Source organism: Staurois parvus, unplaced genomic scaffold, assembly GCF_062004578.1.
Source record: "Staurois parvus isolate SC_StPar_1 unplaced genomic scaffold, SC_StPar_1.0 ptg000303l, whole genome shotgun sequence".
In the NCBI taxonomy this organism is placed as follows: domain Eukaryota; kingdom Metazoa; phylum Chordata; class Amphibia; order Anura; family Ranidae; genus Staurois; species Staurois parvus.
The window spans coordinates 910,167-922,227 of NW_028318099.1; the positions used below are offsets into that span (position 1 = coordinate 910,167).

General features: G+C 40.5%; 1 protein-coding gene across 1 annotated transcript; it reads right to left on the bottom strand.

Annotated features, from left to right (window-relative positions):
- Window positions 1–7,993: 7,993 nt before the first annotated feature.
- DKK1 (dickkopf Wnt signaling pathway inhibitor 1) lies at window positions 7,994–11,803 on the bottom strand. The gene is made up of 4 exons (XM_089683090.1): window positions 11,496–11,803; window positions 9,843–9,996; window positions 8,897–9,049; window positions 7,994–8,628 (listed from the first exon to the last, which is right to left on the bottom strand). Exons 1-4 carry the CDS (start codon window positions 11,718–11,720, stop codon window positions 8,372–8,374), a joined length of 789 nt encoding a protein of 262 aa, XP_089539216.1. The 5' UTR covers window positions 11,721–11,803; the 3' UTR covers window positions 7,994–8,371.
- Between the last annotated feature and the right edge of the window lie 258 nt (window positions 11,804–12,061).

Below are 12,061 nucleotides of genomic sequence, written 5' to 3' on the forward strand. Positions count from 1 at the left end.
CTTGAATGAAATAACTGTGTGTAATCATTCTTTATTCACACAGGTATCCATGAAACACTTTATAGATTCTGTTTGCTACCCTGATTTGTACAGAATAAAGATATTTTCATTGAGACCTTTGAGTGCCATCAAGCTGGTATGTGTCTTGGTGACAAGTTGGATGTGCAGCCAACAATCCAGAAAGGCTACGATTCAACTTGGTGTACCACATCCAAAGGAATCACATAAACCTTTTTTTATAGTATAAATATGACTTTTTCAGGCACTCAAAGACACAAGAAAAATAATTATAAATTATAAGTTTATTTTACAAACTTTATTGCAAAGACCATAACAAAAAATACATGAGGTACAATGGCTGATCATGAATTGTTGAGTCAAAGATGGACCATTAATGATCTCACAGTACATAAACATAGATGAATTTTCACTTATCTTCCCCTAAGGAAGATTAGGTGTAATTAAAACATGTTGGGGCTTAGTATCTACTGTGCTCCTCTGTTGGACATCTATCATATAACTTCATCTCATATGACATCATCCACTTTGTATCTGCACTTGCTGATTGTTCTGTGAATCAGTGATGTTTATACCATTTTTCCCATGTAATTTTGGTTCATTTTGATGGATGGGTGTACCCATCAGTGGTCTACAGAGTTAGTGTGAAATTCAGTATATTCTGTTTATGTATTGTGAGATCATGAATGCTCCATGCTTGACCCAACACTTCACGATCAGCCATTACACTACTTTTCATCATTTTTATGATCTTTGCAATAAAATTTGTAAACAAAAAAATGTTAGTCATTATTTTTCATGTGTCTTTTTTTAGGTGCTTAAAGTCCTCCTATATTTACTATATCAAAAAAAAAAGTTTGGTTGTGTACCCAGGAAATCTTTTGTGGGCAGGAGTGGACCAGCCTGGAGCAGTAAAACTTGATTGTTATCACACAATGTATTTCATTACACTTGGCACACTGTAAACACCCTATATTCACTATACACATAGCTCCATTCACCTCAATACAATCAACACCCCCCCACCCTGTACCTTGTTACATTATGCATACCATTGCTCTCAACATGCTGCAATGTGCAAATACTGATTCAAACTAGTCTTGGGAAAGAAAATTTACTTGGTAAAACAGACAGAAATGGGAAAGGGAGGTGCAAAGCACAGAAACACAAAACTCCAAAAGCAGATATCCCACCCTGTATGTGAAGATTTCTCTAGAATCATGCTTCAGTGTGTATTCAGAAAGAGGTAAATTGATCAGCCTTTCTAATTTTCACACATCTGCAGTGTGTGTTTAATATCATTAGCTTTTTGATTGGTTTAATCTGTTGTCTGAAATTGTTCTTTGAGCCTCTCATACACAAAAGCATATACAGGGCATTCATAAAATATTCAGACCCCCTTCACTTTTTTCCATCTTTTTTTGTTGTAGTCTGATACTACAGTTGTTTAAATTCATTTTTTTTTCTCATTAATCTACACTCAGCACCCCATACTGACAAAGTGAAAACTGAATTTTAGAAATGTTTGCAAATGTATGAAAAAGGAAAAAACTAAGATATCACATTGGCTTAAGTATTCCGATTCAATTTAGCTTAGGTGCCCCCCATTTCTCTTGATTGTTGCTGAGATGTTTCTACACCTTGATTGGTGTCCACCTGTGGTAAATTAAATTGTTTGGGCATGATTTGGAAAGGCACACACAGCTGATAATGCATAATGCAGTGGTTCTTAACCTTGTTGGAGGTACTGAACCCCACCAGTTTCATATGCGCATTCACCGAACCCTTCTTAATTGGAAAAATAAAATATGATTTTTAAAATTCAAAACATAGGTATACAGTATATTTATACATAGGTGCACAAAATGAACAAAACCGTTAAGAACAAAGAACAAAACCATTAAAACATGATTTTCGCACAAAAACAAAAACATAATAATGAATATTTACTGCACGAATCATATGAGTCGGGTGTGGGTCTTCACCTCCGCCGAACCCGCGAGACTGACTCACCGAACCCCTGGGGTTGGATCGAACCCAGGTTAAGAACCACTGGCATAATGTATCAGAGCAAAATTCATGAGGTCAAAGGAACTGTCTGCAGAGCTCAGAGACTGTGTTATTGCAAGGCACTGGTCCGGGGAAGGCTACAAAAAATAGTCTGCTGAACTGAAGGTTCCTAAGAGCGCAGCGACTTTCATAATTCTCAAATGGAAGAAGTTTGGCATAACAAATGATCTTCCAAGTGCTGGTCACCAGGCCAAACTGAGCAATCGGGGCAGAAGGGCCTTAGTAAGAGAGGTGACCAAGAACCGGGACACTCTGAGCTCTGAGATCCTCTGTGGAGATGGGACAAAGTTCCAGAAGGAGAACGATCACTGCAGCCCTACACTGATCTGGGCTTTATGGCAGAGTGGCTAGATGGAAGCCTGTCCTCAGTGCGAAACACATGATAGTACACTTGGAGTTTGCAAAAAAGCACCTGAAGGACTCAGACTGTGATGAACAAGATTCTATTGTCTGATGAAAACAAGATTGAACTGTTTGGCCTCAATACTAAACATTATGTTTGGAGGAAACCAGACACTGCTCATCACCTTCCCAACAGTGAAGCATAGTGGTGGCAGCAGGGGTGTTTTTCAGCAGCAGGAACTGTGAGACTGGTCAGTGTTGAGGGAAATCTGAATGGAGCAAAGTACAGAGATATCCTCAATGAAAACCTGTTCCACAGCGCTCAGAACCTCAGACTGGGCTGAAGGTTCACCTTCCAACATGACAGCAATCCTAAGCACACTGCCAAGACAGCACAGAAGTGGCTTACTGACAACTCTGTGAATGTCCCAGAGCGGCCCAGCCAGAGCCCTGACTTGAACCCTATTGAACATCTCTGGAGTGACCAGAAAATTGCTGTCCACCAACGGTCCCCAACCAACCCGACCAGAGTTTGAAAGGATTTACAAAGAATGGCAGAAAATCCCCCAATCCATGTGTGCAAAGCTTGTCACGTCATATCCAAAAAGACTTAAGGATGTAATTGCTGCCAAAGGTGCTTCAACAAAGTACTAAATAAAGGGTCTGAATACATAAATACATCTTGATATTTCAGTTTTTTTTCTTTACATTCAGACATTTCTAAAACTCTGTTTTTACTTTGTCATTATGGGGTACTGAGTGTAGATTAATGAGAAAAAAATTAATTTAAACAACTGTAGTATCAGGCTGCAGTATAACAGAACTGGAAAAAAGTGAAGGGGATCTGAATACTCTATGAATCCATTGTAAATATATTCAATCCAATGCAAGGTTAGACAATCCTGTATTCTATTCTATTCCATCACTCACCTAATGTACACATGCGGATTAGGCATTGACTTTGCACATAGAGAGTTGATTTTATGTCATGTTCTGTAACAAGGTGCTTACTAGGTTTCATGAATTGCCTTATGACTCATGGCTGCATGCAAAAGCTGCCCTCGTTCGTATGTGTGGGCAATGCATGCATCATTTCCAAATGTTTATTATTTTTAAAAGCACTGCATGTACAGAAAAATGCCTGGTGATCCTTCCACAAATCCAGTGAGCTCTTAATTTCCTGTAGTTAGTTGATAACACTGCCTCTGATATTCCCAAGTATTGTTGTCAACCCTGCCTGGTTCTTTACTGCTGGACTAGAGAATTATGCCTACCCCTGCCTCCCTCTGTCACTCTCAACACATATACATTGATTAGTTTCTAAAGAAAATGGTAATGCCACTTTGACTATAAGGCCTCATGCACACAGGATGTTTAAATTCCTATCTTTAAATGCCCCTTAGGGTTAACCTATGTGTACATGTGTATATATAGGTTTTTACAGGTGTTGAGTCAGGAAAAAACCCAAGGCCAACTCATTCAGAAGAAGAGCACTCCAATGTCAATAAACATTTGATGTGCCTAAATGCGTGTAAACACTTTTTTTTGCTTGCGTGTTCATTCATTCCAATGGCCAGAATACATTGTGCCTAAACACATTTTCAAAACATGGCTTTAGACATGTTTATAAAGCTGCATTGATGCTTTTGATGCCCAAATCAAACAGCAACTGGAACTGATAATTGAAAACGTCAGTGAGAAAAAAATTCTGTCGGGCAAACAGACTTTTCATATTTCAACGTACCCTGTAAAAATGAAAGGGAGATAATTATTTTTTTCAAATTCTTACATTAGCAAACATTGCATTGTTAGTTGCAAAAAATGTTTTACTTAAATTTTCACCTATAGTAGGAGCTTTTTACCTATGTTTGAATATACCTTTCTGTGAAACAATTTGACATCAAAGTCCACCAAGCCTAGAGTCAGATTTGGACAAAGAAAGTAAAGGTAAATAAGCAGGGGCGGACTGACAACTCATGGGGCCCCCGGGCAATAGGGGATCATGGGGCCCCTGTGTCCTTGCCCAAACTCAAAAAAGCCTATGAAAAAGGTACCAGGGACATCTCATGGGGCCCCCTACTGACACCGGGCCCTCGGGCAGTGCCCGAGTTTCCAAATGGTCAGTCCGGCCCTGTAAATAAGGGAGGAAATATAAATATTTAATTAAAGAGGATCTTAACTACATCCCCCCCGTACCTGTTATGCTGGGTAAAATCAAAACACACTCACTTGTTCAGCAGATCCAGTATTGTCCTGCAGTGGTCTGCTGTTCTGTGTCCTACGCTGCCATATTGGTCCTTTTGGGTTCAAGCAGCCTGGCCCCCAATGACGTGGCAGCTCCGATTGCGGGTGTTCTGTGAATAGGCTTCCACAGTCTCCTTGGATATGTGACAGGACTTTCCTAGGAGGCTGGGGGAGGCCCAAATGGCAGCAATGAGTAAGGCCTTCATTAAAAAAAAATGATACTGTACAACAATTGCACAAACTATCTACGTCAGACTGGTACCTCTCCCGCATCCTCACACATCCTATCCTCTCCCGCCTCCACTTTCCCCCCTTTTACTCTCCCCCCTGTTTAATCCCCCTCAATACCTACTACACCTCCCTACGGTTCAGTCCACCCCAAGCATACCTCTGATGTTTATGCCGCAACTATAGCTCCGACCCCAGCCAAAAGGTGGGGTAACTGTCTAATGAAGCTGTATTGTATGCATACATTCTAAACTGAACCAAATGTTTATCTCTGTTAAAAATTTTTCTTTAAAACCTTCAATAAAAATTATTGAAATTAAAAAAAAAAAATTAAAAAATAAAAAGCCCGCCACTGAAAAAAAACTCTTATTAATATAGGGAAGGGGCAGCAGAGGCATAGATTGAAACTTAGAGACTGAGGCTATTTTAAAGTGGAACTCTCACTTCTCAATTATAATTAAGATCTAACATGTTGCCATGGGCCATGTGTTTTAATTTCTGCATGTTACCATGTCTCCACCTGAGTATGCCAGAATGCAGTTGGTCTTTACTGGTGCAATAATGCTCATTTCATATAATGTAATAAGAGCTAGCGCCAATCTCTTCACCTGTATGAGCTCTGTGGTCATGTAAGGATGAAGTAGTGAAGAAAGTGAACATCGCCATATCTTTGGGGATATAGCATTCTCCAGAAAACCATGCTACCATATTTCATTCATTTAATTCAAATAGAACAATGAAAATGACTTGAAGACTAATTTTCAGGTTTGTAGCAATATGTTACAAATAAAGAAATTTTGGCTATGTTTGCTGGGATGTCAAAATGTGGCTTTGTTTAAAGAAAAATCCCTCCACCTGCTTCAAGCACTAATATATCCCTAAGCTATAGAACTTTTAAGGTCTTGCATGTCACATTGACCCTTGATGCTGACATATCAAATGACGCTGCTCGCTCAGAAACTGCTCCCTGGCTTTCTCTCCATCGGAAATATCTTTGTCAACGTGCAAAAGATGGTTTTCTGTTTCCTCATTGCCTATTGTGTTTTCCAGTGTTTAGAGCCTTAGATGATCTGAGAGGCTGAAGCAAGTGAGAGTAGCTTCCTGAAGATGACAAAAGCTCACGAGGGACACAGACAGAAGGGGAGGATGTTATGTGCAATATCTGTATGATCGACCATTGACAAAAGATAGTGGCATATCACATCCTGTCCTTTGAAAACTCCTCTTTGAATTGTGGACACTTTTCTGCTTTGTGCCTCCAGGAGAACTTTTTGGAGGCTCTTGCACAGACACAATAAACGTGGGGCTCCAGCTGTAGGATTATAGGCTGTGCCATAAATTTCATGGTGGAGATTTTGGGAGCCTCACAAATTTCAAGCTGCTTTCTAAAGATAGTGGGGTTGGGTTTACTAAACCTGGAGAGTGCAAAATCTGGTGCAGCTCTGCATAGAAACCAATCACTTTGACAACTGCCAATTTTTTTTTTGTCAAAGCCTAACTGAACAAGCTGAAGTTAGAAGCTGATTGGCTGCCATGCATAGCTGCAGCAGATTTTGCACTCTCCAGTAAATCAACCGCAATGTTTGCACAGATGCAAAGACTGAACGCCTGTGGTTTTTTTTTTTTTTGCTGAATTCTGCTTGTAATCTTTAGGTTTTGAGGCACTTAGACACCAAAATTTGGTACTTTGTGAAGATATTTAGGGCCTAATGTATCAGCAATAGAAATTAGATGGTTTCTTAAATCTACAGCATGGTACTCAGATTTTGATTGTTGGTCATGGGTAATTAACTTGTTTTTAGTGTTGACATATGGGGGTTGATTTACTAAAACTGGGGTGTGCAAAATCTGATGCAGCTCTGCATAGAAACCAAACAACGTCCAGGTTTTGCCAAAGCTTCATTGAACTTAGAAGCGGAGGGGCCTTTTATTATGTGATGAAGCATGACAACTTAGTTTTATCTATCAGGTCACCATTACAAGGGTACCATAGGTAAGAGTAAGTGAGGATGTCTTGAAAAAGGGTTTGTTCACACCAGGTCTGTTAAGCTGTGGATTTCTCCGTGCCATGCTCACACCATTCATGTGTAGAAATAAATAATATGCTATGTGCCCTGTTCACACTATACATGTGTCAGAATATGGAGCTTAATTAAAATGGTGTGAAGGAGGCCTAAAACTAAGAGAACGTGGATGTATTTCAGTTCCTGGTTTTATTTTTCAAAGCAGTATTAAAAAATGTAATCTGATCCCCTAATATAGTCAGCACATCTATTGATCACAGCAGTAACCGATGCAGACCTATGAAGTTGAGCAGAGCCTGAATGATGTCTAATTATACATATTGTATATACCTGTTATGAGAAAAATATGGAGGCTGCCACTGCTGACCTCTTGAAAATTTGTGGACTTATTTTTGATATGTGCATGCCTGGTCTGATTCAGAAGGTATGAGAAGCAGAAACCGCATGGCAACTCACCCCATCAGACGATAAGCAAGTACTGGTAGTCCACATATACTCACAACAGGTGTTGAATTTCTGAAAATACTACACTCCTGGCTTTTATGCTTTCTGAGCCAGGGCCTTGAAATAAATACACAGATTAAGTAAGTCAGAACTCCCCATCAGCAGCTTTTTTCCCAGATCAGAGACTCACACACAGTTGTCAGGGGATTGGGGAGAGGCTCTGGACAAAAAAAAAAAAAAACAACCACAAAACAAACCACACACACACCTCCCAGCACATAATTATGCAGTAGCTGTGGGTCCCCAGAAAATTTTATGGGGGCTGTCAATGCCACTTACAACCATATGAATGCCTGCAAAGTATTGCAGACAGTCTGAATGCTGTACTTAACTATTAGAGGTCAGCAATGAAAGACTCTGTTCCCAATGACGGGTTCTCCATCATTAAAAGTGTTAATTTTGTATGTACTTGCAAAGATATCCTTTCAATACAAATACACATAATAGACCAACAAGACAAGAATTATTTTGCCAAACCCTCAGAAAAAAAATATCACATAGGTGGTAGATAATATCTGTAACAGATTATTCTGCAGTATGTAGGAACCAAGAGAAAATAAGCCTTTGTTTTCAGCATATTTTATTTAAAATAAAGATGCAAACATTCTATAACATAAATCATATGTACCATATAAAAACAGGGAAAGGGATATGTATGTACATTTTATGAGGTGAAAGGAAAAATGGGAGAGACATTTAGAAACTCTTATTTATAAATATATACAACCAAGAGTTGCATTTGTATTTACAACACAGTAATTTACTGCAAACACTGTAAATAAAGTGCAGTTCCATAAAAAGAAACCATTCTTGCGACCCTGGGCCAGAGATGATAGCCAGAGTATCCCATGTAAACTGTTACTGAACAGAATAACATCCGAAAAGCCAACCAGCTGTCAAGCAGAGTCCTAGCTTAACGTAGTACCAAGTCCATGGGGAGTTCAATGCCTCTGACAAGTATGAAGTCTGGAGGTTTTAGGCACAGTTGTGAATTCTCCTCTCTGTAGTTTGCAGGACAACCCTGCTCCACAATGACAACGCTGGAAGATCTCCAGCCCATGCGAACCCTTTCTCCTGTGCTTGGTGCACACTTGACCTTCCTCAAGAACAGGCTTGCAGATCTTTGACCAGAAATGACGAGCACAGCACAGTCCTGGGCCACAGTCACTGGACCGAAGGCATACATCGCCATCACGACCTGGATGGGAAGAAAAGAGACATTCCACATAAGTGCTCCTGCTGGGTTATTTCAACATCTCACCACTAACCCTTCTTTCACAAAGAGCAAGCTTCCTTAACTTAACTTTTGAGAATTGGTAAATGCATGCTAGAAAGAGCTTCTATTTTGATGTAAGGTGGTCACAGCTATTTTAGGCAGCTAGTTGGGTGGAGGTGAACGGTCAGATAATACAGCAAACATAGAATGCATCATTCATTAATATTAGAACTATGCAATGCTAACTTACCTTTAAATGGTTGAACTCCAGCTGGAGATGTAGTGAATTTGGTGTTTGTATCGACAGTAGCATGTTCACCTTGGTAGGTTTCCATGATGGTGTCCTCTTGATAACCAAGATGTGAGAAGCGGTCCTGTTCCTGTTCTACAGGCACACAGATACCTGGAAGGCAAGCAGGGCATGATTTAACACAGTGGTGTGGAAGTGTGAGCCATTAGTGCGGGAACAATGCAGTTAATATGGAAATGATGATTACACTAGACACCTGTAAAACCCATCCCATCACAAAGCAATCACCTGGATACACTCCATACAAAGTAGGACAATACATTTTATGTGTCTTCATAATGGGGTACTAAAGAGCTCTGACACAATAGGGGGTCCATATGGCCAGCAACACAACTTCAAATGGGGCAGTGTGTAGGACATTAGCAATTGTCATGGTAAGTGACCTTTTGGTGGGCATGTTAAAAAGCAGAAAGCCTAGTTCGTTTTCTTTGAGCTTTACACATAGTTTGTTCAAATCCTCAAAGGGAAAGCACTATACTCTGTTGTTAGGAAGAATGAGCCACTTAGATTTACAGCTACAGACAATGCATTATTCATTGGGCTCAAATCCCCTTTACATGTCAATCAGGCTGATTTGAACCTAAATTAGTGAGCTGCTGTTTTTCCTTTGAACACTAAAGTGAGCAGTTGTGTTTAGTATACAAACCTGTTTATGTTGTGACATCATGATGTGCTTCCATAACATCTATTGATTTTAGGTGCATTTTAAGTTTGGTAAAGGAAAGTCTAATGACTTGGTGACCCATGTTCCAAAAACACTGCTCTTTTGTGAAACAAGATTAGCATTGAAATGGGTGGAAATTCTTTGCAGCTTCACCTAGACCAGGCTGAAGTTCTCTAGGCTATAGCTCTGAGTGAAGGTTTAGATGGCTGGAATGCTACTTACCATTGCTGCAGTAGTTGCCCATACAGCACATGGCATCCCGCAGGCAGCGCTTCCTACGTTTCCTGCATGCCAGGCACACCATGGAGTTCCCATTTCTGGAGCTGTGACAGAATTCATCCAGGGCGCAGTCATCATCCTCTACGCAGGAGTATAGCTAAGAGATAAAATCAGTATGTCAGTGCAGAAGCCATCCACGTGTGTGCATCACTCCTATGGCAGCATTGGAGAACAGAAGTAGGGGTGGCATTGGACAACTAGGGGCTGGTTTACTAGTAGGAAATAGGCTGTTCACTTTGCAGAGAACGTTAAACTTTGCAGGTGCATTTTCCCTTTAATTAGTTAATGTGATTACACTTCACTTTGCAAAGAATACCCAAATAAATTGAAAGAAAAAAAAAAAAACACCTTTTTCTTGGATGATGGTGAGCAAGGCTTAACTCAAGCTACGGGAAATTCCCTTGCAAAGCAAACAGCCTATTTGCCTTTAGTAATGGACCCCCCTAGAATCAGCCTACATTTCAAGAGCTAACATGTTACAAGTAATTCTAGTAGAAAGGACAGTGCTAGTTACAAGTATGATCCATCTGATCCGTTGTTACATGCCAGACTCATTGGATAAAGTTGGTAGTAATTCTAGCAGAAATGGCAATGCTGGTTACAAATCTGATCCATCTGCTACAGTGTTGCACACCAGGCTGATTGGATATAAAGTTAGTGATTCTAGTTGGAAGGACAGTGCTAGTTACAAATATGATCCTCTACTACATTGTTGCATGCCAGGCTGATTGGATATAAATTTAGTAATTCTAGTAGGAAGGACAATGCTGGTTACAAGTATGATCCATCTACTACATTGTTGTATGCAAAGCAGATTGGATATAAAGTTGGAGTAATTTTAGTAGGAAGGGCAATATTGGTTACAAATATGATCCATTTACTACATTGTTGCATGCCAGGCTGACTGGATATAAAATTAGTAATACTTTTAGTAGGAAGGACAATGATGGTTACAAATATGATCCATCTGCTACATTGTCATGCCAGGCTGACTGGATATAAAGAGTTAGTATTTCTAGGAGGAAGGACAATTCTGGTTACAAGTATGGTCCATCTACTACATTGTTGTATGTAAAGCAGATTGGATATAAAATTAGTAATACTTTTAGTAGGAAGGACAATGATGGTTACAAATATGATCCATCTGCTACATTGTTGCATGCCAGGCTGACTGGATATAAAGAGTTAGTAATTCTAGGAGGATGGACAAGGATGGTTACAAATATGATCCATCTACTACATTGTTGCATGCCAGGCTGATTGGATTTAAAGTTAGTAGTAATTCTAGGAGGAAGGACAATTCTGGTTACAAGTATGGTCCATCTACTACATTGTTGCATGCCAGGCTGATTGGATTTAAAGTTGGTAGTAATTCTAGGAGGAAGGGCAATTCTGGTTACAAATATGATCCATCTACTACATTGTTGCATGCCAGGCTGATTGGATTTAAAGTTGGTAGTAATTCTAGGAGGAAGGACAGTTCTGGTTACAAGTATGGTCCATCTACTACATTGTTGCATGCCAGGCTGATTGGATAGATCATCAATGACAGCACATAGGATTTTTTCATTGCCGCAAGCAGAATGGTGCACTTACCGGGTAGGCATCAAAAGACTGGTACTTGTTGGCCATGTCATAGAAGGAGTCCGGGCTGACACTGACCGGGTAGAAGCCCATCGGCTGGCCCGCCGGAGCCGCAGGCACGTTCTTGATGGAGTTGGAGTTGGAGCCGGCCTTCATGACATAGGTGGAGGCTCCATGGAGGAGGCTGGAGCACAGAGTGATCAGGGACAGCAGCATCCTCAGCAGTGCTCGGTGCATGCTCAGCCACCGCAGTCCTAAATCCCGGCAGGAGGAGGAGAGTCTGTCAGCTGGAGAGCTTCTCTGCTAGTTTGTGGAGAGGCTCGGGACTCCTCCGCCTCTACTTATACGGCTCCGATTGTTTGCACACACGCCCCTCACACGGGACAACAAAGGCCAAGGGATGGGATTTCAAAGCCGGAGTTCTGACGCTCCAGCCATGGCTAAATCACAGGGCAGACTGGCAGCCGGGGATTTCACAATCATTGTAATTAGCAATTAATTTTTGGAAGATCACACAGGTCAGCCTGCAGGGGAGGAATTGCAAAAGAACAGAATAGGAAATGGCTCCATCAGTTACA

Bases quoted from the DNA above. Each gene is read 5' to 3' on its own strand.
- DKK1 (XM_089683090.1), bottom strand. From the start codon at position 11,720: ATGCACCGAGCACTGCTGAGGATGCTGCTGTCCCTGATCACTCTGTGC. The intron at 9,050-9,842 runs GTAAGTAGCATT...CTTGCCTTCCAG, and splicing joins GGGCAACTACTGCAGCAATG to GTATCTGTGTGCCTGTAGAA. The intron at 8,629-8,896 runs GTAAGTTAGCAT...CTTCCCATCCAG, and splicing joins TGGAGTTCAACCATTTAAAG to GTCGTGATGGCGATGTATGC.